At 42.0% G+C, this 27,468-nt stretch overlaps 1 protein-coding gene across 1 annotated transcript in view; it reads left to right on the top strand.

Annotated features, from left to right (window-relative positions):
• The window catches only part of PLPPR1 (phospholipid phosphatase related 1), a 111,172-nt gene extending 96,773 nt beyond the window's left edge, over positions 1-14,399 (top strand). The window contains exons 4-7 of the mRNA XM_041004505.1: positions 2,648-2,898; positions 5,672-5,848; positions 8,158-8,289; positions 13,273-14,399. Coding sequence (XP_040860439.1) covers positions 2,648-2,898; positions 5,672-5,848; positions 8,158-8,289; positions 13,273-13,305 — 593 coding nt within the window. The 3' untranslated portion in view covers positions 13,306-14,399. The remainder of the gene's footprint in view (positions 1-2,647; positions 2,899-5,671; positions 5,849-8,157; positions 8,290-13,272) is intronic.
• Positions 14,400-27,468: the final 13,069 nt, after the last annotated feature.

Below are 27,468 nucleotides of genomic sequence, written 5' to 3'. Positions count from 1 at the left end.
CCCTGCTCTCCAGGTTGATTTTAGAAACTTGCTCGTCTATTCTCCCCAGTACAAGGCTATTATTTGCTAACCCAGGCCTTTTCAGAATTTGGGACAAATCAAGCAGCACCAACAAATGTCTCACACACATAACTCCGCCCAATCAGAAGTGCTTTACTTTCAAACCTTTATGTCTCCTGTAAATTTGAGATGCATTCAGAGATAGAAATCAGCACCACTGAAGCCAGGAGCACTGCTGATAGCCTAAACCAACTGTTTAAGGGCTCTTCCTTGCAGAAGTTTAGACAGCAGGCTAGCATACAGGCTCATTTTTTAAAATATCTTATCTAAATCCTTTGTTGTAACACTAAAGCCCATCCATGGCACTCCCCCAGATTCTGAGGACAAAGTAACTATCTTTAGCCTATGCAGCTTATAAAAATACACACAGGAGCTCAGGGAGAAGTAACAGAGGGATGGTTTGAGTTTCTTTACAAAAGCCCTATGTGGTTGACGCTGTCACTGAAGATCCCACGCCTTTTGTTGGCATGGTCTATGCCAGACAGGTGGACTCCTCATGCGGGCCAAGTGCCATTCCCAAACCACAGCAAAGAGACCAGGATGAAATGTTAGGAAAGCAGATATTATTAAGCCATCAGCAGAAGCAGACGTAGAACAGGTGAGGAAGACAACTTTGAGCACTGACACACAACACAGGAAAGCCGACAGCAGTCAGAGTGCTGTGGTCACAGAGCTGCCACTGCAGGCACGTAGATGAGCAGCTTGGAACTCCTCCATGTCAAAGAGCAGAGGCACCCTAACCGGAGGCCTGTCTGACAAACAACGCCAGAGGAAAACGCTTTCACCTGTCCTTCTCCAAATCATAAATTACCCTTATTTCCTGGGCAAAAAAAAAAAAAAATGTCTAGACAGACATACTGCACTTTGAACAAACCATAGGCCCAGTCTTTGGGAATCTTGCTTGAGGAGATAAAATAATAATAATAAAATTCAGTCATTCAGACTTCCAGAACCCCAGGGTGGAAAACTGCCACAAATGATCAATGGATGCCTGCTGTCCGAGGTCAGAGCCTGTGAGTGTGAGCTGGCTGAGGCTGTTTAAACAAGAGCCAGCTTTCCCTGGGATAAAGCACATGCTGGCAGAACCACAAAAGGGGAAATTATTGCAATCAATACCAATCAAGATGAAAAGCGGGTGAAGGTTCCAGCCAAACTTGTCTTCACTGATGCTAAAATGGATTAACTTTTGGATGCTGAAATCAGCACAATGGCCAGATTGCCCAAAGCGGGTATGGGAGTCAGCAGTGGGGGCACGGAGACTGTAGTAGATCCTGGACGTTTGCACCAATCATGAGGCTTCCTCTCACATTGGCATGCGAAGCCTCCATCATCCCTGAGAGGCGTCACAGCACGGTGGTTCTACTCTGCCTCTCTTCATAGAGTCAGCACATCCTCTTCAGACATAATACACAGCCTGGAAGGTGTTCCTAGAGAAGCTTCTTACAAAGAATTCTGTTTGTATTCAAACCTGAGGACTAAGGCTTTGGAATTTTCCAGAGACCAGATAGGACCCAGAAAGCTAGTCTACCCAGAGGATTCAAGGAATTCAGAATAACACCTTCTCTCACTCAACAAGACATGGCTAGGAACCTGGAAACCAAGTACATTACCTTACATTACCAAGCGGAATTACAGATATGCTTAAATGAGGCTGTTGAGGTGGAAGGATTATCCTGGATTATGCAGATGCCCTAATGAGGACTGGCAGAGGGTCAAAGAAAGAGATGATAATGCCAGTGAAAGCAGCAAAGACTTTAACAAGGCAGGTGACTTGCAGAAGCTGGCAAGTGACAGCAGTGAGTTCCATGCTGGAGATTCCAGAACAAACACAGCATGGCCCATGTATCAAGGTTGGCCCTAGTGAACCTCCCAGGACATTCGATGGACATCTTATTATTTTATTTATTCCCATAGTTGATTCCAGCAACAATGGGAAACTAACACCATCAACACACCGTCTTTACCATCCTATCTTTCCCCACAGTCTCAGCTTCTGCTGTCAGTATCAAATAAAATATTCGAGACAATGAAAGATTTCTAAAGTATTGCTTCTCCTGTAGGGACAGCTCCTTAAAATTATTCTCAATTATTCTCCAAGGCCAATTACTCTAACAAGGCTGTCAAGTAACTGCTTTTAGGAGAGTTTGTATTTCCAAGTAGGACTAGGGATGACGTCTACATAAGGAAAAACATAACTGTTGAATAATTAAAATCAGACACCATGGAAGGTGTCTTGCTTGTATCATATTTCATCTTCTCAAGCTGCCTCCATTCTCAAACAACGGTCCCAGGAACCAAAGACAGAATGCAACATACTCTAAGTCACCAAAGGAGATCAAAGCCTTGATCTGTATGAATCTGAAACTCATGTTCGTTCCAGTGGTCTACACTCCTTCTAAATTATGCACACAAAGCAGTAAGGTCTTAATAGCAGAATGTCTGCCTTGGCTTGGGTAGCAGGCAGCCCTCCCTGGGCAGGTAAAGCTGAGGAGACAAGGTGTGGAATTCTTTGGCAGGTCATCCTGGGTACGCGCTGCTGTGTCCTCTAGCATGTCACTATTCCTGATTCTTTTCAATCTCCTTGTAGGGGTGTTCGCATTTGGACTTTTTGCTACTGACATTTTTGTGAATGCTGGACAAGTGGTCACAGGACACCTCACGCCGTATTTCCTGACCGTGTGCAAGCCAAACTACACTAGTACAGACTGCCGAGTGCACCACCAATTCATCAACAACGGGAATATCTGCACCGGGGACCTGGCAGTGATAGAAAAGGCTCGGCGATCCTTTCCCTCCAAGCATGCAGCACTGAGCATTTACTCCGCCTTATACGCCACGGTGAGAGTGAACGTCCGCCTACCTCTCCCAATTCCAATTTCTGCCCTCTACCTCCCGTATCACAGTCACTTGTAATGATGTGTGACGCTGTGTGCAATCTGTAAACTGTCTCTGTGTTACATCATATCCTTGATAGCACAGTCCCCCTACCCTGATCCCCTCCCAACATGCCAGTGTAAGACCCTGACATGCCAGATGTTAGTTCTGAACAGAATGTTGATAATTCCCTAGTTACAGCCTTATATTTTATAGGCACCAACACTACTCAGAGAATTGCCAAGAACGCCCACTCAAAGCTGAGACTCAGGTTCCTGGCACCATGTCTGGGACTCTCTCACCACCCATAACAGAACCCTCTACCGAAGTCATGGTTTATTCTAGAACACCACCTCCTTCTCAAGCCTGCCTGCAGATGTGCAGCCACACGTGCAGATGGGAATAAACACCCCGCTTCCCCTTGCCACCTTGGACACGCTCCCCATCCCCTCACAGGGCGATCCTAGAATCACAACGCCCAGAAGGTCACTTCCTTTGCCCCTCCCCAAGTTGCTTCACTTCGGGCTGCCCCACTGGGGCGGCATGTTCTCCACACGGGGTTGCTCATCTTGAAGGAAAAGGCCGTGAGCCCGTCTCCCATCGTGCCGCACTCACGTGGGAACTGGCCACATCTCAGCTTGCACTGCAGGATGTGTTCTGTCGCAAGCGCACGGAGCAGCTCAGAAGTTCTACGTGGGGGTATCTCAGGAGCCCTGGGGGCATTAGCACTCGCCCGCCCGTGAAGACATTCCTTACTTCAGCCTGGCTTGTATTCAGGAGGGGCCAGCCCCTGGTGAACAGCAGGAGAGGAGCAGGCAGAGGGAACATTCTTCTCCCAGTGCCCGTTCTTCCCAGCTTTTGTGGGTGAGCCTGACCCAGTCTCCAGGTTGCGATGCACTGACCCCAAGGGAGCACTTTCTGCCTTAGAGGGAGGCAGGTCCCTGTCAGCACAAGAAAAGGTGATCAACTTCAGGTTCAAGGTGTCGGGCTGCTTTATAAATAGCTGGGAATAGATAGTGGCCACTGCGTCCCATTAATATATCTAGATTATCCGATTGTCAACCACCAACTCCAGTGTGAGTCAATCTCCTTTTTATTCCTTTTAGATTCGCTATTTCATTTTAATCTAATGATTTCAGGTACCCCTACCTTAAGAAAAACAACACAAAATCCTCAACAAAATAGGACAGCTATAGGTTAGACAGCATAACAAAAATCCACACTAACATTTTTTTAAGACAAAGTCCTCTGAAATACCGATTTTCCATTTCTCAGAATGTCAGTTTATTCTAAAGTATCTAGAACCTCACCTGCATGAAGTGTCCTCTTGTGACTTTTCCTGTATTTTCACGTCACACTCAACTTACTGCTCAGTGGGATTTTAGCTCCTCAGGGGGAGGCGGCGTCTCTGCAGTCAGAGACTGGCTGCTGCCATAGCACGCATTTTCAAGTATTCACATGTAATCCAACTCAAATCACAAATTGCAGTTCATAATCAACAAACTGATGCGAAAATCCCACGCATACATTTTCTGAACCTCTGCTGCACGCGGAGGAAAAATAGCGACGATTTCCTCGACACATTATAAAAGGACATGAACCTTCACAGTTTGTCATCTTCTATGAAAAGATTTTTTAAATATATAATTAAAGGACACAATAGGAGCCTTCAAAAAAACATTCCCAGTAAGATCTTCCACATATTCTCAGAATAGCGCAGTACTAGGTCATAATTTCTTTACCTTTACTAGCTTTGATACTTGAAGAACATTGCATTTTTGGTGTTCACACAAATGTTGAAGCCTCACTACACTAAGTTAATATTTAATTGCAGTGTTATAAAATGCATCTATTTGAAGTTGGGTACTCAGGCCATACAAGCACTGTAGTTTTTCTTTTTAGGATCAGTGCATTTTATCAGAGTTGCTAAATTCAGCATGTTTGTTTTTTTTAAAGATGGATCAATGTTGCCCTCTGGTGGCTATTTGTAGCTATTACAATGGCGTTTTAACTGCATTTATTGCTTCAGAGGTGAGACCGTTCCGTCTTAATAATTATGCCCATGTAACTTGTTTTCACCCTACTCATCACAAACTTCCTATCTCAGGAATCACAATTTCCATTTTCCTTTCCTTAAATGTTCTCAATATTCTGTGGCACACACAGGAGCATTTAGAATTTTTAAACTCACTAAAAGTAGAGCCAATTACAGGTATCCCAAGGGATGTAAGGATGTATTTCCCACTACAACTGAGACATTTCCCTGAGTCAGAGTGGTTACAAGGTGCAACTAGGACCATCAGCACTTACGTTATTGCCTGACTGTGTGAAGCAGCTAGGGCTGGGGGACACCTAAAGGAGAAAGTACAGTTGTTCCAATTCTCAGTACCCCCTGAATCAGTCTGATTTGCTGCATAAAGTATTGTTTTAAATCTGAGCATTGTTGTGCATCTGTTCCTTATATCCCTGTGCTTCTGATCCCATGCCCACTAGAGCTCAAATTGATGCACATCTGATCATTGTGGCTGCTGCACTAACTTCCTATCCGGTTTTTGTTTTCTGAGTAGCTTCATGGACTTGTTCATGGGAAGCTAGTTGGTGTGACTGCTTTGGCACAGCCCCTTGCCTGTACGTGTGTGCGGGTGAATGTGCAAATGTGCAAGCACACTCACATGCACACGTGCACACACAGTCCAAGCAGGCAGCCTGCTCACTGCCGACCTCCATCCTCCCCCAGATGTACATCACAAGCACAATCAAGACGAAGAGCAGCCGACTGGCTAAGCCGGTGCTATGCCTCGGGACCCTCTGCACAGCCTTCCTGACCGGCCTCAACCGGGTCTCCGAGTACCGGAACCACTGCTCCGACGTGATTGCGGGCTTCATCGTGGGCACTGCAGTGGCCCTGTTCCTGGTAGGTCAGCCTCGCTGTCTCTCCCTCTCGTGCTGGAAACCACAGCAAGTGATGAGTCCCAGAGGCTGGGATTAAACCGCCACCTACATTGCTGGCCTCCCATGCGCATGCCAGTTACAGTCCTAGACGCTCCTCTTCTCATCCAGCTTCCTGCTGATGTGCCTGGGAAGGCAGCAGCAGACAGCCTGACTGCTCAGGTCCCTACACACATGAGAGGCCCAGACGTACTTCTAGTCTTCTGGTTTAGGCCTGGCCCAAGCCTGACTGAAGCAGCCACATAGGAAGTGAACCAGCAGATGAAAGATCGCACTCTGTCTCTCCCTCTGTAATCGTGCAGTTCCAACAGATTCTTCCATGTGTCTATGTATGTATGTACACATATATACATCGCATATTATAGGCGACCTCAGAAGACAGGATTCCTAAAGAAAATGACTGACATGCAAGTGAAGGCTTTGCTCCTAAAGAAGCGCCAACTTGTTTAGTGATCAGTTCGTTCTGGAGCCATCCAGCCCAGTGGAAAAGAAAGAGCAATTCTGAATGTCCTAAACATTTCCTAAGACTTTGTATGTGCCGAATCAAGATTCCGCCATCACATAAACTTGTATTCCCTCAACATCTGGTAGCCCCATTTCCCAACAATCAGCTGCTGTTTAATGCTTTTCTCAAGTGATTTTCCAACTAATATGGCTAAATTTGTTTTGCACATGTAGCCATTCCTAAAGCTCCAGCCTTGTTGCTGAACTGCCCTGGCTCGACCGACTTTCCTACCTGCATCTGTGTGTGCTCCTGCTTGTGCACACACTCACAGATTGCTCTGCCCTGGGGATTAGGGAGGGTGGGCAAGACTGGCATGGACAGGTGGCAGGCATCTCAGAGCCAGGACTTGGACACAGGGAGCACAAAGGAACAAAAACTCAGAATGTCGGCATACTATCTACCTACATGATCATCTGACACATTTGTGTTTCCCATGACCAGTACTGTAGGAGAAAGGGGAAGTGATTTCTTGAACAATGATAATGTGCCTTGTACACATAGGCATTTTAAAGATTGTGTTTGGGAGAGGGGGAGAGCCAGAAAGAGCCTCCACCTGCTGGTTCAGTGCCCAAAAGGCTTCAACAGCAAGGGTGAGGCCAGGCCAGGGACCAGGAATTTCATCTACCACGTGGTTGGCAGGGACCCAGAAACTCAAGCTATTTTATGCTGCTTTCTCAGGTGCATCAGCGGGAGCTGGAAAATGAATAGCCATAAGTCAGCTCTGCAACATGGCATGCCGACATCCCAGGCAGCAGCTGATCTGAGCTGTCATGATGGCCCCTGTACGCATGCACACACACACACACACACACACACACACACACCACGCAGCCCTTGCAACACTTTATCTTCATTTGATTGATGAGGGAAGTGAGGTACAAGGTAAGTCACTGGTTCAACAATTACTCAGCCAACACGCCCTGGACATACCCTGGGTCTCTCAACTCTGGAGTTCATATACCGCCCCCCCATCTCTCATTGTCTGGATGGAGAAGTTTCACCAGAACTGGGGAATGACCTGCGGGGGAGTCCGGTAGAATGGGTTCATGTTCATGATCTGCAGGGTTTGCAGAAAGACTCCAAGACACTAGTTACAGAAATAAAGGTGGGGAACAGTGAGAGAATGTATGAAGTGGGGAGGCATAGAAACTCCATGTGGACAGAAGGAACAGAGAAAATGGTCATCCAAGCAAATAATCACACGTTCTGACGAGGAGCATATTAGATAGATGTTAAAGACCAGCTGTAACATTGACTGAGGACTTGCTAAAATTTGGCACTTGTGAAGGGTAAAATAGTACAGTGGTATGAGTTAGGCGTCTTGGAGTTTATGTGTCTGTGGGTCAAGTTGTCTAACCTTTCTGTGCTTCGGCATCTAAGCTGGAGGGTAACAGTACTTCCCATGGAGAAGTCTGGGCAGGTCCAGGTGAAATGGGGTAAATCGCAAAGGGACAGCCAGACACACGGTGTCTGTCTCAAGTGTCAGTTGTTATGAGTTGACTTACAGTCACCCTTTGTTACAAAATTGATGAGATCACATGATGTTCAGTATTTACAGGTAAATACATAGGCTCAACGAAGTGGATTACTCTCTGATAACGAATGAGATGTTTTCTCGGTGTTTGGACTGTTTTCAGCAGAAAGCAATGTTGCAATGTCACTGCAATGATGACCTCCAAGGAGAAAGGTCTGCCACTCTGCAATGGCCAGGCACAGACAGCTTTGGTCTGACCCCAGTCTTTTTCCTCTCTCTCTCTCTCTCTCTGCAGGGAATGTGTGTGGTCCATAACTTCAAAGGAACACAAGGATCTCCTTCCAAGCCCAAATCCGAGGATTCACGTGGAGTAGCCCTAATGGCTTTCCCAAGAATAGAAAGCCCTCTGGAAACCCTAAGTGCACAGGTACAGTGAAAGCAGCAAACTAAACCCACAGACTCAACCCTCTAACCTTGGCAAGTCAACCAAACCACTCCCCTCCTGGACGTAGGACACCAATAAATGCACACATCATTAAGATCGGATGTATCAAAAAGTATTAAGAGCTCTCTCAATGAACCCTGTATTTTTTCTAGGGATCTGCAGTCATGAAGATTCAGAAAATTCTTACAAACATCTAACTCAAACTCCAGCTACTTCCAGAAACTTTGACTTCCTTGTACTATCACATCGCTGAGACTGGACTGATAGCACAGATTACTTGATTTAGCATCTAGTACCACATAGCTGTTCCACAGTATATGCAGAGGATTGGTTTCAGAAGCCCTCTGAACACAAACAAATCTGAGCAGTCAAGTCCCTTACATAAAGTGTTATATTATCTGAATAGATGTGTGGCAGCCTATATTCTTTCATTTATCCCTAGATTAACTACAAAACCTAATATAAATGGTGAATAGTTGTCACACCATATTATCCAGGGACTAATAACCAAGAAAAGATTCTGTATAACTTGAGATAGTTTTTTCCAATGTTTCAGATTCATGTTTGGTGATAATGAGTGAACACAGATACAGAGGGCCAACTACATTTGGAAAGAAAGCCTATATTTGTGTAACTGGAGGCACATGCAACAATCTACTAAAGCATTGTTTTGAATCCATATAGTTGACACAATAAAAAATCTCTAATGATACTTCTCCATCAGTTATTCCACAATAGAACCTTGCTTCATGCCACGGAAACACATAGTCATTGTCTTGAAAGAATTCAGACGAGCAGGGAGTAAGTTCCTGGCAACAGGATGTAATGAATCTTATTCCAGTGTACTGTGTGAGCACAAATGAATTTTTAACTCTACTTTAAAAAGTTAAGGAAAGCCTGGGGTACTATATTGCCAGCTGAAATGTTCAGTGTTTGATGGTATTTTGAGGTGGTGTGTGTTTTTTGAGGGTTTCGTTGTAAGGTTATGTTTGGTTGGGATGTATGTGAGTTGGGGTGTTGTTTTGTGTTTTACAAGGTTTTCTTTCGGTTTGATCATGTTATTTGTTAGAGGGTTGATTAAGTGATGGTATTGGTGGTATTTGGGGGGGAATACTTTGGTTGGGAAGGGTAATGGTTAAGAGGTGTTTTAAAGAATTGAGTAGTCATTGGTGGATTGTATTATTAATAACTTGGGATAGTTGCTGTGACTATATGTGTGTTTGGGTAATGAAGTTTCTTTATGTAGGGGGACATTGATATGTGATGGTGTTGGGTTGGTGTTGTGGCATTTTCTTTTCATTGAAAGAATATTAGATATCTGTAGCTTAGCCATATTCTGTTTGTTTTTGAATACATTTTATAGTGATTATGGTGGTTATATCCGGGTGGCTTCATCATTGCTAGGCCCCCATTGGGGGTTTTGTGGTATAGGTGAGCCTGGTTGCGCTGATATGCGCATGTTGGGGGGGGCGTGGGAGTTGGATTTCTGGGGGTCTGTGGAAAGTTGAGATTAGTTAGGTGTATTTTGTGTGTAATGGGTTTTTACTGTGTGTTTTGTTTTTGTAGTGACAAGTGATGGCAGATAGATGACAAATTGGTAAACAATACCTTGTGATGATATGGCAAAATAAAGTCTAGATTGTCTTCCCTAATCACATTCCTATTTCCAGAGGTCAGAGTAGGTTCTCTACTTTTGTGATGCAGTAGCTGAAGATAAATTAAGTGAACAGAAAATATTCACAGTTCCACATGCATGCTGTGTCCTGTAAACCCTGGTAACATTAGCTCCTCTACATGCCATTGTCCTACCCTGTCCACTCAGGCATCACCCTGTAGGACAAGCCTGCCCAGACTTCTTTCTGTGTTCTTCAAGACCATCCACAGCTGATCAGGCCAAGGGATGTCCAGGATATGTTTGAAAGATTTTACTTATATTGAAAATTAGGTATCAAAGAGCTTCAAAAAGTGCTGTTTCAAGATACATAAAAAGTTCTTAAATCACACACATACTAATTCTACAGAAAGTCCATCACAAAAAGACTTCGCACGGATTTCGGAATTGTATGCATCAAAATAAATCTTTTGATTCTGTTTTCCATGAACTTCTTGAATCGTGTACGTATGTGTGTGTAAATTAATTGTTCTGTATCGGCAATAGTTGAGCTTCTTTCTAATTTGTTGAATTATCACAGTACATTTGAAGCTGTGTCTGTCACTTCTATATACTATTTGAGGCCATTCTAAATACTAAGTTTGGGCCAAAATCCCTCAATATCCTTCATATGATTGTCCTTCAGAATTAAAGTCACTGATGCTTCTCATATCTGCTTCCCCCAAAAGACTTTGACATCTTTGGAGATTTGAATCCTATAAATCAGGTCTTCCTGTCCATATTTCCTGGAATCCACTGAGTATGAAATGTTGGGATGGTCTGGAAGGATGCTAGACCTGAACTAGCCACTTTGGTCGGACCCAAATTGGAACAAATTGGAACAGTCACTGTAGGAAGCCCTCCACTGCAAAAAAGACTTACAAACAGCAATGACCAGAATTGGGGTCGGCTAAGTCAAAATTCAGCGATAGGAGGTTGACTGTGAAGGCTTGCCTCTTAAGTTACGCTAGTTTCACTGGTGACAGAATATTCCAGTTACCAGGCATCTGCTTTTAATTCGTTGAATGCTTTCACAAAGACAGTTAATAAGAGCCCCGTATTTGCTGTTTGCATAAAGACAACTGGCATTCTTAGATCACCATCTCAATCTTCACAACAATCATGCAATGGGTGCTGTCCTTTCTTAGGGTTGAAGAAAGACACAAAGCCTTTAACATGGCCAAGTTTCCATCCTGTCAAAATAAAACAAGATCAATCTACTTGGAAAGACCCTGCTTGTTCAATAGCTGAGACTTCATTCAAACAAAATTCCTTGATGAAGTCTGCAATCCTTAGCAATGAAAATCCAAGCATGCGCATGTGCTGGTATGGTTGACTTGAGCTATAGTGCCGAAGTAAATATTTTCTGTGCTTTTCCCTGTTGAACAAGAGCTTTCTCTGTACATCCTGTACTCGTGGTTTATTAAGGAACCTGTAAACAGCTACTTCTTTGAGATTTCTGGAATTTCACTATTTTCTTGGGAAGTAGATATCTGGGATTTAAGATTAGACCCTGTCTTCAGAGCACATGTTTATGCACATTAAATCCACCCCCCTATTCTGAATTCTTTAAGGAGCAGAGCAGATTGGAAAGAGACCCTGGCATCTTCCTTTACTTCCTGCTGAGACAGGTTTCGCCCTTTGCTCATAAAGCCTCAGAAACTACAGTGAGCTCTTAAGGTTAACACAAATTTGGTTTACTTTCTGTAATTCCTGTTGGTTAAGCAGGTACATTTTCTCAAAATGTTTCCCAAGCACTAAAGAAAAATAAAACACAAAAATTATAGAAAAACACAAAATGGTTAACTTTCCAAAGCATTACTGTATGATCCTAGTGTTCGTATCATTTAAGGAAATTAGCTTTTTGCTATCCACATTGTATACCCCAATGCCCACATTCATTTGAGCACGCATACTTAGAGTTGAACAATTGCATCCCTATAAACAAGGCAATTTCTGTTAATGGGAAAATTGAATTAGAAATGAAGCGATTATCTTAACTCATTCTGGATGTGATAAGTCTCCCTATGCCTTCTGTTTAGGAAGAAAAAAAAAATTTTTTAACAGGAGGTAGAAGACGCCAATCTGTGGTAAGACCAAAGTTGCCTGTACCTTCTCCCCAAGCAACTGACTCAGCAGATTCATGGTGAAACAATTAAATACTTTGATGGACCCTTGATTCAGAACTCTGATATTATAGACTTGTTATAAATTGAGACAACAAAAGCTAGAATAAAAGAAATCTAGCCAAAGTCTCTTATCCAGCTATCTTAGGATATTGAATTACCTTATTCTTACCACTTAAATGGAGCTTTATAAACATTAAATGGACTAAGAATTGGTCAAATGAATTAGAAGTATATTACAAGAATAAATGTATAAGTAGAAAGTTATATTTTGCCCTATGCAAAGAAATGCATAAAACTTTCAGTTTCAAAAGTAGAAGAGTGTCTTGAAAAATACAAAATACTTAGTTGCTAAAATGTATAGCTGAGCTCCCAAAAATGTCACATAAACTCCCAGTGACCTAAAAAACTAGCAGTAAACAGAAAATCTGTGGCAATATATTCAAAAGCCCTACAGTTTCTTTACCAATTCCATAGATCCAGAGCTTTGTGTTCTAAGTTTAAACAAAAGGTAAGGTCTTCGATCTGTTAAGACTGGGATTACACAGACATCACCAGATACCAAAATAAACAGAATTATAAGGAAGAATGGTAAGTGAGGTGAGTCTGTGATCACAGAAAGATTGTTTAGCACATTTCTCTCATGGTCAAACAGAAAATAGCAAGCATATGGATGATTAAGACGGATAACTATCGTATATGGTTCTCAAAGCACATGAAATGTTATGTACAAGACCATGAAGCAAGCCATCAGAAAGTCAATGACCCTGTAACAATTAAAAAAAAAAAATCAATCTACAAACCCCTCCCTTTCCCTTTGGAAATACTAAGTTTACTTCTGTAGAACTCCTGACTCCAGAAGAATAAACCATATGGAAATTTTAATTGAAATTGCTAAATATGTATGTGTGGGATGTACTTGATTTTATATCCTTGAATGCTCATAGTAGCAACCATTTACACTGGACAGAATTGTATAGGAGGAAGAAGTGTAGATGAAAATAGACTTAGTTGAAAAAAGATCATTTGATGGGCGAGTAACAGACTGGGAAGGACTATGGAATTGTACTCTGGGGAGAGGGAACAGCGTCTACACATTTAAGAGGACGGGAAGTGAGTATTCAGGATGAGCTGGGGTTATCCAGTCGGTCCATGCACGCTAAAGTGTTGTCTGTGTTTGCTTTGCAGAATCACTCTGCCTCCATGACTGAAGTCACCTGAGATGGCTGGCATGTCCCAAGCTGTTTTCAACCTCCTTCCAGTTCAGTATTTCCAAACACACAGTTACCCAATATCAAACTGTGAAGAAAAATATTCTGTTTTATCTAGTTAGAGGGTAATGTTTTGTACATTTTTGTAAAATGAGGAAGTGATGTAGCTTGCCCTGAATTTTTTTTTCTTTTTGGTCAGCTTTAATATATTTATGCCAGAATTTTAAAATCCGCAAAATTTTCTCCTTGTTCAAGTGTGCATTGAAGAACCACATTTATTCAATGATTGATGTTGTTTTGTGATATTTGTACACAAACTTTTTCTCAGTTTTATAGACACAGAAATAAAATATAATGATTCATTTTAACTTTTTATTATCACAGCTGCTGCCTCCTCCAGAATTTTTTTAATTTTAATGAAAGTTAAACTTTTGAGTCACAGGAAGGAGAATGTTGGTTATGGCAAATCCCAAAATCAGTTGTATAAATAGGAGAGCGTGCGAGCTTCAAAAAAGAACTTTGCATTCTGATGTCTTAATAAGTTGTCGCATTCAAAGTTAAAGTATTAGAAAAGTTACCTATTTATGGGAATAATTGGCAGAGAATCTTTGATTTGGTGTTTGGGTTTTAGGATTCTTTCCTGAACAGTAGCCTTGCCCAGCTGAGAAGTTCAAGATTTTGGAATCACGAGTTTGGAATCATGCCATGGACAGACACAACGTTGCATCCTCCCTTCCAAGCAGCAGCCAGCACCAGCCTTCCCTGTCAACTCAACAGTTTTGTATATCATATTGTATGGACTTTATATGAAAATGAATATTTTACAGTTTGCACAGTATTATTTTACAGAAAGGATATCAGAGCATCTACAGCATAGAGCCCCAGAGTAGCATCTGGACTCTGGCTTTTAACTGCTGTTGAATTTTAACTGCATCTCATTTTTCTAGCATGATGAAAGCTGATGTGTAACTCCTTTGTGAGAAGGAGCTCCTTTGTCTGTACCTATCAGAATGTTTTCTTGACAATTCCCACGTTGGCTCTTCTTAGCTTTTTTTGTACATATTTTTTTTTCTAAAGAGAAGAAAAAAGTTATCACAAAATGTATCCTGGCTCATGTCCTTTGTTTTAAGCTTTTCCTGGGCAAAAAATATTTGAAGGATCACGATGTGGTGCCATTTAGACATGTTTGTGCTTTTCAGTGCCTCGTGTGCCAAGATAAACCCTAACAGGGGCATGACTGAGGGGTCACAAGTGAGTTTCTGTTTAGACTAAGTAAAATATTTGCAATTGGTTAGCCACTCAGATGCACATTCTGGTTGTCAGTCTAGTGTTTGTTCTTCAGCCTGCTCAGACTAATAAGGGGATAATTCCTGTATCAAAATGTATCTTTCAATTACCTTCAAGTCTTTTTAAAGTTCTCCATTTCCAAATGAGTCCTAGTTTCCCTATAGCCAAATGAGCAAGGAATGTAGCATTACCTATTGGAAAAATTCTAAGTGTTGCTTGCTTTTTTTTTTCTATATCAGGCCTTTTTCTGGGTACAAAACCAGAACATGAAAGAATTCCTAAAAAAAAAAAAAAAAAAATCACAAAAGTTAACAGTATCATGAGGTTGTTTATATGGATATGTTTTATTCAGCTTTTCTTTCTTTCCATTTGCTTGTCACAGTGAGACTTTCAGACTCCCCTGCGCCTTCCTTAAAAAGAGGAAGTGGGCTAATCCTCTGCCTACAGCACTGGCATCTGACGTGGGCTATTCCACTTTCAGTCTAATCCTGCTTACGGCCTGGGAAAGCACAAAGAGATGGCTGAAGTCCCTGGGCCCCTGCACCCACATGGGAGACCCAGAAGAAGCTTCTGACTTCATATCAATTCAGTTCCAGCTGTTGAGGCCATTTGAGGAATGAACCAGTGGAGGGAGAATCTCTCTCTTTATAAAGCTACCTTTCAAATAAAAATATTTTTATGAAAGAAGGAAGTAAATATCACTGCAGAATTCTGAGACCCTGGTGACTACTTGTCATATCAGTGCACAGGATTTGATTCTTGGTAGAGGACCCAAGTGGAAGAGTTCCCATCCCGAGATGAATTTTAAATGGCAGACTGGAAAGTTGAGCAAGGCCTGTCAAGTGTCACCAGACTTCCACAGAGGGCAGTGCTAAGTGGCTATGTCTTCATGGAAAGGAATCAGACTGTCACATGGGTCCCAGGGGTTTGAGCCAGGATACCTGTTACTTTCTATTGCCGCCCTGCAGTGTCTTGGGCAGCATGGCTCAGTCACGAACACTTCTGGGTCCAAGGCTGGGATAAGACTCTGCAATCAGAACTCTTGGAACACCGCCTATTGTTCTTCCAGAATCAAAGCCAGAATGAGTGAAACGATGCATAACTCATTTTGTCTGGTAGCCAGATATTTAAATGGCCTTTCATTATGATAAGAAATGATAATGTAAGACCAAATTAGCCTGCTAACATTTTCAGATGTGTTATGAAAAAAATCAAAATAGGATTATTTGTTTAAGATATTTTCAACAGAAGATGAATCATTCTGAATGTAGTTATAGCATATACAAGAGTGTATGGCTTATACAAAAGTGTAGAAGTTAAGAGCTTGCGAATGATTTGCTCCGTGATTTCCTTTTAATTCTAGCATCATACTTCAAGTGGCTTTATTGCAATGAAAACCAATGGAAAGATGTGGACCTGGTTCAAACACCTTTGATGTCGTAAGAAAAAGCAGACTTTGGAGCCAGGCAACCCAGCTTGTAAGAGTGGTGCTGATATCGTGTTAGTTCAGATTGTCGATTTCCACGGGGACACTGTTTTGACTCATTTGGAAATAAAGAGAACTTTAGTAAGCCCTGAAGGTAACTGAAAGAATACATTTTGCTACAGGAATTAAAATGGTGAGGAAATTACGTTTGTCAGTTATGAACACGAACGCACCTCTTGATAAATTATGAAAATCTCTGAGGTTGTAATGGACCAAAAAGCTGGAGGAAGCTCTAAAGAAACAGAAAATGAACAGGCATAATCCTATGCTAAGGAAAGGAAATGACATTATTAGGATGATAAACAACAATTCTGAGTGACATTTCTGATGTAATAAGTTAGTTTTACCGTTATTTCTAACTACCACAACATCCGAGTGGTGCTGAATTTCTTGGGGCAGACATAAACACAAAGTGCACAAGTTTAAGAAGTAGAGTCTATTAACGGTATTATTTCTGCCCTGAATTCAAGATGTATCCTGGCACTTGCATGTCCTAATTCTCATATAGTGTTCTGCCATAGGGATTTTGTAACGAACACTGGAACTCTATGGCACATCCTACGTCTTAATCCAGGAGGTCTCAGGATTGACTGATGCATCCCTTCAGTAACAAATGAACACCTACTCTGTGCTAAAGTTTATTCCAAGAGCTGGACAGATCCAACAAGTAGATGTGTATTTTATCACCACAAAATATATGGGAGGGAGGGGGAACCATCACAAAACTTGTAGGAGAGAAAAGAAAAACAATGTCTGGTTAGCACTTTGAGGGAGCATCTTGTTTAGATGCAGATAACACAGCATAACAGGAAAGGTTTTCTATAAAGGAACATATGTTGAGCTATTTAAAGTGATTAGGGAATGACTAGAGAGCAGGAAAAAGAATCCAAGGAGGTGGAATAGTGAGTGCTGGATTGGCCCTCAGTCACATGAGAACAACAGGAAAAGGAAGGATCAGATTTCCAGCGACCGAGGGAAAATGCCGAAGGAGAATAGACAGACTCCATTAGTTACAGCAGTGAGGAGAGAGGCCATGCTGCCACCAGCCAGCTCCTGGCTGGGAAGTGTTGTCCTTGCAATGCAGGCCTTGACAGGGACAATTCTGTACTCCTCACTGGCCTTGAATATGGCCTGAGGACCTGCTGGGTCCATGAGGAGGGTTCATGCCATCTCTCTCCCATCCAAGTGCCAGATTCGTTCTGCTGAGACAACGCTGCAGCTGAAAGCTTCCTGACTCAGACAACAAAGGGCAGTCCCACTGCTTCCAGAGGCTTCCTGTGACAGGGCAGCATGAGGGGAGGGAGCAGCCACAGAGGTCACAGAGCCGAGAGGTCATGAGCTGTAGGTTACTATTGCCAGAGGCTTGCTCCAACAGCCAACTTGGATGTCACCTTGCACTCTCATCCCACCCTGGCTGCACCCTGTATATGCCCGTGGAACTCAGGTGTAAGCTTCCTGCGCTCCAACAAGTCCCATATGCACATTTCCAGGAAAGAAACCTCCAATAAATAATTTTTTAAAAAACACCATCTTTCAGGAGATATGAAAAAGATTTCTCCCAAAGGACCAGAAATCCACATGAACACACACACACACACACACACACACAAAACACAAGGAAAGCAATATATCTGATAAGAGGAACATACGTACCTGAAAAAGAATTTAAGAGAATGAAAGTTAATCAAAGACACAACAAAGTTGGGCCCGGAGGTGTGGCCTAGCAGCTAAAGTCCTCGCCTTGAACGCGCTGGGATCCCATATGGGCGCCGGTTCTAATCCTGGCAGCTCCACTTCCCATCCAGCTCCCTGCTTGTGGCCTGGGAAAGCAGTCGAGGACAGCCCAATGCCTTGGGACCCTGCACCCATGTTGGGATACCCAGAAGAAGTTCCTGGATCCTGGCTTCGGATTGGCATAGCATCAGCCATTGCACTCATTTGGGGAGTGAATCATCGGATGGAAGATCTTCTGTCTCTTTTCCTCTCTGTATATCTGACTTTCCAATAAATAAATAAATCTTCAAAAAAAATACACAACAAAGTTATGTGTTGTGGTGTGTAAATCTACCGTCTGTGATGCCAGCCTCTGTGTGAGTACCAGTTCATATCCCAACTGCTCTATCTCTGATCCAGTTCATTGCTAATGACCTCAAAAAAAGCAGAAGATGGCCCCAGTTTTGGGGCCCCCATTTGAGAGATCTGAAAAAAGTTCTTGGCTTTCAGCTGATCCAGCCCAGGCCATTATGAGCACATTGGATGTAACCAGTGAAGGAAAATCTACTCTCCTCTCTCTGTAACTCTTTCAGATAAATAAAACAGCAACAGCAACAACAAAAAGCTAAGAAAATAAATTCATGACATGGATGAGAAATTTTGCAGACACATAAAAATCAGAAATATTGGCAATGGAGCATTTAGTAAGTCAAAAGATGTAGTAGGAAGATTTAACAATTTGATGAGGCAAAAAGAATCTGATTAACAAGAGATGTCTCTTAAAATATCCCAAACCAAAAAGAAATAATATAAAGGTTGAAAACAGTGTTTGGGATTAACTGAGTACCATCAATGGCCAAATATAGGAGTCTTAAAAGTTCCTGAAGGTGTGGGAATTAAGAATAACTTACAAAACCTTTTCAGTGAAATAGAAAAGTTCTCCAATTTAGAGAAATATATGGATATCCAAATATAGTTAGCACACATATAACCCGAAGTATGATCAGATAAAGATTATCCCACGGCTTATGATAAGCAAAATTTCAAGAGGAAAACACATCAATAATATTCTACAAACATGGTTGAACTTAGACATGATTTTGGTTGGAGAGTTAGCAAGTGAGCGATAGATGAGGCACTCTCCAGCGGGCAAGTTAAAGAGAATCCAATGGCAAAATTCTGCAGAAGGTACAGAGACAAAGTAGAGTGGCATGGGCAATGTGGCTGCATGGCAGCAGGCAAGCTCAAATCAATAAATTAAAGCAGCAAACTTACACCATAGATATAAAAGAATCATCAGGAATTATTATGAACAGCTACATGCCAACAAATTGAAAAACCTAGAAGAAATAAATTCCTAGGCATACAGTGTCTCCATAAAATAAGTCATGAGGACATCAAAAACCCAACAGAACAATAACTTGAATAGAAATTTAATCAATATTACTCTTCTAACTAACACAGAAAAACCCAAGACTAGATAGCTTTACTACTGCATTCTACCAAATCTTTCAAGAAATATTCCAATTATTTAGTCTATTCCCAAAAAACAGTGAAAGGGAGGGATCCGTCCCAAACTCCTCCTACAAAACCAACATCGCCTGAATTCCAAAATCAGAAAAAGATATCACAAAGAAGACTACAGACAAAAGTCCTGCCAGATAGATATAAAAATCCTCCAAAAATACTAGCTAATTGAATCAAAATACAAAAGAACATTTGCCTGGACTGGGAATCATTCCAGATATGCAGGGATAGTTCAACATACACAAATCACCAAATGTGATACACAACATTAACAAGCTGAGGACTAAAAACCACATGATGATCTCAATTGATGCAGAGAAAGCATTTCATAAATTCAACAACATCCCTTCATGATAAAAAAAAAAAACTTAAGCAAACTGGATATAGAAGGAACATTCCTCAACATAATCTAGGTAATGTATGAAAAACATTGCCAGCATCATGTTGAATGGGGAAAGCTGTAAGCATTTCCACTAAGATTCAGAGCCAGACAAGGACGCCTGATCTTATAATGCCATGTAATATAGACCTGGGAGTTTTAGCCAGAGACATTAGACAAGAGGAAGAAATCGAAGAGATATAATTTAGAAAGGAGGTAGTGAAGCTCTCCCTATTTGCAGATGACATGATCATCCATCTATGGAAATCAAGACTGTATTAAGGGACTACTGAAACTCATGAGAGTTTGGTAAGGGTGTAGGAAATGAAATCAAGACACAAAGACCAACGGCTGCTTTATAAACAATTCCACGGTTGAGCAAGAATTCATAAAATCAGTCCCAATCACAATAGCTGCAAAAACAAAACAAAAAAAAATGTGTATTCCTTGGATTGTTTACCCAAGGATGTGAGGTATCTCCATGATGAAATTGCAAAACAAAGAAATCAAAGTTACTATGACAAAAAAAATTTGCCATGCTTGTGGGTTGGCAGAATATTATCAAAATATTATTACCAAAACAATTCACAGGTTAAATGTGATTTCAATCAAAATCCCCAAGATATCCTTTTCAGATCTAGAAAACATGATGCTACAATTCATATAGAAGCACAAGTGACTTTAAATAGCTAAAGCAATTTTAAACAAAAACAACACTGGAGGTATCACAATACCAAACTTCAAGACATGCCATAGGGCAGTTGTACTCTGCCAGATACCAGCAAAAACAGGCATTAGATCAATGGAACAAAATACAAATTCCAGAAATTAGCCCACATAGCTACAGCCAACTAATTTTGGACAAATGAACTACAACCAAGCCAGGGGGAAAGGGCAATCTTTTCTGGGAAAATTGAATCCATGTGTGAAGCTGCATGAAACAAGACTGCTACCTTACACCTTTAACAAAAATAAACTATATGGATCAAGGATTTAAATGTACAATCTGTTATCTGTTACTACAGGAAAACACTGGGAACACTCTGCAAGCCATAACTAGTCAAAACCTTCTTGGAAAAGACCCCAGAAGCACAGGCAATGAAAGCAAAAATCAACAAATAGGTTACATCAAGCGAAGAGGCTTCTGCACTGCAAAGGAAACTGTCAACGTGGAAAGGCAACCAACAGAATGGGAGAAAATATTTGCAAACTGCACAACTGATAAAGGATTAATATCAAAAATCCATAAAGAACTCCAGAAACTCAACAAAATAAACAATCCAGTTACGAAATGGACAAAGGTTATAAACAGGCATTTCTCAAAGTATGAAATTCAAACAGCTGATGGACATGTGAAAATACACTCAGATTCTCTAGCCATTAGGTAAATGAAAATAAAAACCACAATGAGTTTCCACCTTACTCCAGTTAAACTGGCTATCACACAGAAATCAGAAAATAATAAATGGTAGTGATGATGCATGAGAAAAGGTATTCTAATTCACATATTGCTGTGAAATGTAAATCAGTACATCAATTTTGGAGGACAGTATGGAGATTTTTCAGATATTTGAAGACAGATTTATTATGATTCAGCCATTCCACTCATGAAAACATATCCAAATAAAATAAAATTAGCATTTGAGAGAATGATCTGTACCCCCATGTTTTCTATCAGCTCAATTCACATTAGCTAACATATGGAACTAACCCAGATGTCCATCTACTGATGCATGGATAAATAAAATATGGTGTATATATACACAATGGAAGACTCCTCAGCAATCAAAGAATGAAATCTTACTTTTCCTACTAAATGGATAGAGCTGGAAATCATTGTGGTTAGTGGAATAAGCCAGTCCCAAGACGACAAATACGTTTTCTCTGATCTGTGACAACTAACGCACAGAGCACACCAGAGATTGACATTGTGGGATTTGATTTGTTACCGTCTGTGTCTACACTTCTAAACAATAGTACAATTACCTATTGTATGTTTTTCCTTTACTGCTATGCCTTAGTATCTTTACCTTCTGGGGTGCTAAGCTTAGTATTGTAAAGTTAAAGAAAAAAGTGTCACTATTTTGGTGGGAGATGCTCGGATGAGTCCAACCTCGGGGCTTTGGTGCATGGACCTCCTAGCAGTGTGGCAACTACTGGGGAGCCCTAGGCCAGGTGACCTGCGCACCAATAGTACCCAAGCATGGCCATGGACCACCCGGCAGCACACTCTGGTATCTCTGGAGTGTGAGTTTACATAGAGCTTGAGAGATGACACATATGGGCATTACCAAGGACATTAGGGTCAGGTCCAGGTGAGGAATGACTTCTCTGGAACTTCCATGAACAAGGCCACTCCATTTGAAGGGTTACAACATGGAACCCACCAGTGAGTGTCAAAAAAGGGAATAGGTTCTGTGAGGCTGGGTCATGAAGTCTACTAATATGTGAATGAATCAGGTCTGGAGGTAGAATCTGCAGGGAAATATGTGGGCTCACCCATGTAGAATAGCAATCTCTGTTGGCATGTGCAAGAACTGCACCTGAGAATGGGTCTCGTAGGGAGCTAAGGAACAACACCCTGGCTGGGCTGGAATACCCATCGGTGAATGCAACTACCAGAACTGGTGTCGTGTCCTGGGATGAACATGCCTGCAATCTCTTGGCACATGTGGGGCCAGGCTGGGCTAGACTCCAGCACCCATTGGTACTCTTGAGAGTCAGGGTGGGTGTAGAATGGGCTCAGCTAGATCTCAGCTCCCACAGAACCATGCGAGAGCTATGTCTGAGTACAGAACAGGTGTGGATGGGTTCAACACCCAACAATAAGAACTGGAAAGGGTATGGGCCATTTGGGCAAGGACACCATTCCTGCCATAACAACAGGTGGACAAAGTCAACCTGGGACAGGGACCCAAGATCTGCCAAGATCTACCACTGGGAGGATACCTGATAGAGGAGTTTAGTGAATCCCTTTGTCAGCTTGTAGTCCCTGCAGGTATGCTCAAGAACCAAGGCAAGGAGCAGTCCAAATCAGACCAAGTTACGATACCCACCAGCATACATGTGGGTTAGGTCATGGGGTGACCCAGGCTGGGCCAGTTTACAACATCCATTTGAAAATCTGAGAACCAGAATGGGGTGCAGAGAGGACAAATCATGCTGCATCACCAGCAAGTTCACACTTGAGCTGAACCTGGAGGCTTTCTGGGAAAGGCTAGGCTGCAGCACCAACCAGCACAAGCTGGAACTGGCGGCAGGCTGGTACTAGGTTGTAGTACCCGCTGGTTGATGCCAAGGAAGATGAGCCATGTCAGTCTGGAGATGGTGGGTGCCAGGAGTGGAGGGTCCAGTGGGACTGGAGGGGTCTGGGTCTCCTGGCCCAGGTCCTTGGGCCTGCCTGTGTAGTGAATGTTGGATCAGTGGGCCCTTGGTGTGAGGGTCCCGGAGGGACCTGAGTCTCCTGGTCCAGTTCAGTAAGCCCTCCTGGAGGAGGCTGGGTCTGTGATCCCCAGGGGTGAGGGGTCCAGTGGGTCCTGGGTTGCATGGCCCAGGACTTTGGGCCTGCCTGCGAGGCGGGGGGCCTGGCCTGGCCCTGAATCTCCGGGCCCAGGTCCTGGGCCCACCTATGTAGAGGGCACTTGGTACGTTAACCCTGGGGATGAAGAGCCCAGAGGGACCTGGGTCTTGTGGCCCAGGTCCTTGGGCCCACTTGTGCAGTGGGTGCTGGATCCCACAACCCAGGGGTAGAGGGCCCTGAGGGGCCTTGGTCACTGGATCCAGGTCATTAAGCCCACTGGTGTGGTGAGGACTAAATCCAGGAGCCTCAGGGGTAGGGAGTCTGACATGGTCCAGGTCACCTGACTCAGGTCCATGAGTCCACCTAGGAGAACTGGTCCTCCACAGTATAAAAGATGGAGTACTGAAGAGCAGACCACAGTGCACATGAGTGACATAGTAACCCATTGGGGCCTACAGATGACATCTGGTACCACAGCAGAGAATGGAGAACAGAAAATATGGACAGCTAACTCAGCCAAACAATGACAGCAAATATCTGGGCGACTGGAGACTGTGCAATCGATGGTGTCAGCCAATGGACACAGGAAGGGATTACTCATCCAAAGATTAGTGAAATCGACAGCATTTTGAAACTATTGCATCCACCTAGGCAGGACCTTTGGCACATGTACATTGTGACCCTGGGTAGTTATCAGCTGGACTTTCCCCATCCTTGGGTACTGGGACAGAAGGGAGGCTGGATGTGACCTGTCCCCTTATCTCTCCCCTTCCCTAAGAAACGGAAAGAAGAAATAGAAAGCTTGGAAACCAGGATCATACTCACTTGTCCCTAACTCTAGATCCTTCTCACCGTGATTAAATATGTAAACACCTAAAATAAAAATTTTTTAAAGAGACTAATTTCAACATGTAATGAGAAAAGATTAATAATTTCACACTAAATCCTCCAAAAAGTAAATCTAAATCTAATATGTATTATATATTATAATTATATATAATAGTTAATATATGTTATAATCTAATATATTATATATATGTATCACTAATAATTAGGAGGGAAAGTGGGGAATATGAGGAGGAGGATCCCCTGTGCTTCTAACTATATTGTGAAATAATTTACTACGTGAATAAAGAATATTATAAAATTTACAAAAGAGTAACACCAAATAACCTTAAAGGAACTCCCATTAACAAAATTTTCAACAGGTCAAGAAAGAATCGGGCGATATAGTCTAAGTCCTAAAAGGAAAAGCCAGCCAACCCAGAATATATTACTCATTGAGATTCTCATTTATAAATAAAGGCAAAATAAAGAGCTTAAAAGATGAGAAAATGGCCCCATGTAGTAGCCTAGTGGTTAAAGTCCTTGCCTTGCATACACTGAGATCTCCTATGGCAGTCAGTTCATGCAAGGCTGCTCCACTTCCACAGCTCTCTGCTTGTGGCCTGGGAAAGCAGTTTAAGATGGCCCAAAGCCTTGGGACCCTGCACCTGCGCTGGACCCAGAAGCAGCGCTTGGTTCTTGACTTCAGATCAGCTAAGCTCTGGCTGTTGCGGCCATTTGGGGAGTAAACCAATGGTTGAAAGATCTTTCAGTTTCTCCTCCTCTCTGTCAATCTGATTTATCCCCAAAAACAAATTTTATAAAAAAAGGTGGAAAAAAAATTGAAACATTTGAGACTACCCAGCCAGTCTTACAAATGATCCTTCAGAATATACTACAGAAAGAGAAAAGTAACCAGCATCATGAAATATAAAGGCAGGAAACCTAGTAAAAGAACAAATGAGATACAAAATAGGGATATTTATGGGAAAATGGCTACAGCATGTCACTGTTTATCAGTAATTGAATGGAAATGGGCTGAATTCTCCAACTGAAGGCAAAGAATGACTGAATGTGTGTGTGCATGCATGCATTAAACACACATGCAGATGTACAAGGTACACCAGTTTACAAAGCAAGCATCAATAAATCTAAAGGAAGCCATAAGCTCCAATATAATAGGAGACTTCAGTACCTAATTTTCCTTGGTGGACAGATCAAAAAGGAGCAACAATTATTACATGCCTTTGGTCAATAGTATAGATATCTACAGAACATTCCATCCCACAGCTGCAGAGTACAAGTTGCTTTCATTAGTGCAAGGAACATTTTCTAGGCTAGACCATGTAACAGGCCATGAAGTGAGTCTTAACAAATTTTAGGAAAATGAAATCATTTGAAGTATCTAACTTCAGTGGAATAAATTTGTAAATTAATGATCAAAGAAACTAGAAAATATGCAAATGAAGATTTGCTAATATGTTCCTGAAAGAACAGGAGGTCAGAAATAAAAGTGAAATAAAAACATTCCTTCAGACTAAAATGAGAGTATATCAAAATGTATGGGACACAGAACAAAGCTAAGAGGAACGTGTTTAGCAGTAAGTGCCTACCTCAAGAAACTAGAATGGTATCAAATGAACTAGCAATTCATCTCAAGGACCTAGAAAAGCAAGGGCGTTACCCCAAATCAGGAAAAAATTGAAATTAAAGATCTATACAATAAGGCCCGGCACAGTAGCCTAGCGGCTAATGTCCTTGTGTTACATGTGTCAGGATCCCATATGGGCACCGGTTCTAATCCCAGCAGCCCCACTTCCCACCCAGCTCCCTGCTTGAGGTCTGGGAAAGCAGTCAAGCGTGGCCCAAGTCCTTGGGACCCTGCATCCTCATGGGAGACCCAGAAGAGCCTCTAGCCTCCAGCTTCAGGTCGGCTCATCTCCAACCACTGCAGCCACTTGAGGAATGAATCAACGGAGAAGATCTCCTTCTCTATATGATTTTACAATAAACATGAATAAAATCTTTCAAAAATCTATACAACATACCCAGAAATGAAGAATTCTTTTGGAAAAACAAAATTAATAAAGTACCGGCCGAAGTAACCTAAGAAAATGATTCAAATCATTAAAACCAGATACGAAGCACGTGTCGCAGTTTATACCACAGGAGAATCAGTTATTACAGACAGCTGCATGCCAACAAACTGGAAAATCTAGAGGAGATGAATAGGTTTCTGGACACATAATTCACTAAAATTGAGGCGTGAAAACAGAAAACTTTAATAGATCAATAACCAATGCTGAGAGAGAATAATAAACGGCCTCCAACAACAGTGAAAAGCCCAGGACCAAATGGCTTCACTGCTGACTTATTCCAAACTTTGGAGAAGAACTGATTGGTAGTTCTTTGCAACTATTCAAAAACAATTGAAAAGACGGGTAGCCTCCCAAACGCATTCTATGAGGCTTGCAAACTTCAATTGCAAACCAGAGAGATACAACAATGAGAATATAGATCAATATCTAACAGATGCAAAAATCCTCAACAAAATACTGGCAAATTGAATCCAACATCACATAAAAAATATCATTCACCCAGACCAATTGGGATTTACCCCAGGGATGCAGAGATGATTCAACATATGCAAATCCACAACACGACACATCACGTCCAAAAAAGGACTGGGGCTCATGTGATGGCTCAACTAGTTAATCCTCTGCCTTGCAGCGTTGGCATCTCCTATCAGTACCAGCTTGTGTCCCGGCTGCTTCACTTCTGATCCAGTTCCCTGCTTGTGGCCTCAGAAAAGCAGTGGATAATAACCTAAAGTTTTGGGACCCTGCACCCACATGGAGACCCAGAGAAGCTCCTGGGTCCTGGCTTCAAATCAGCTCAGCTGTAGTTATTGCAGCCATTTAGCAAGTAACCAGGAGGTGGGAACCTCTATCTCTCCCTCTCTGTAAACCTGCATTTCCAATAAAAGCAAATTTTTTTAAAAGGGGATTCAAGATTACTTTATGCAAAAAACATTTGATAATATACAACATCCTTTCATTAAAAAAAAAATGAAAACGAGTATGCAATGAAAATACAAGCAAGGCAACATATAACAAATATAACAAACGCATGACCAACATTCTGTTCAAGCTTTTCCCTATTTAAGCATTTCTGGACAACGATGCCCACTCTCACCAGTATTATATGTTGTGGTTCTGAAAGTTTTAACCAGAGCTAGTAGGCCAGAAAAAATTTTTTAGAACATCTTGGCTGGGGGAAGTACAAAGAAATAAAAGTGTAGGGGAAATTTTTAATATTGTGTAGGATACATCCAAAGCTCCACAGTCTTTTTAAAGGGAAGAAATGGAAACACAACAACAAAAACCAAAGGGTAAAACGGTCAATTACAGGAACAAATGTTCAAAAGCTCAAAACG

The sequence above is a fragment of the Ochotona curzoniae genome, unplaced genomic scaffold, assembly GCF_017591425.1.
Source record: "Ochotona curzoniae isolate NIBS_2020 unplaced genomic scaffold, NIBS_Ocur_1.0 scaffold_3208, whole genome shotgun sequence".
Taxonomy (NCBI): Eukaryota; Metazoa; Chordata; class Mammalia; order Lagomorpha; family Ochotonidae; genus Ochotona; species Ochotona curzoniae.
Note: the sequence above shows the minus strand (reverse complement) of the source record. Positions and strands in the feature narration are given on the sequence as shown.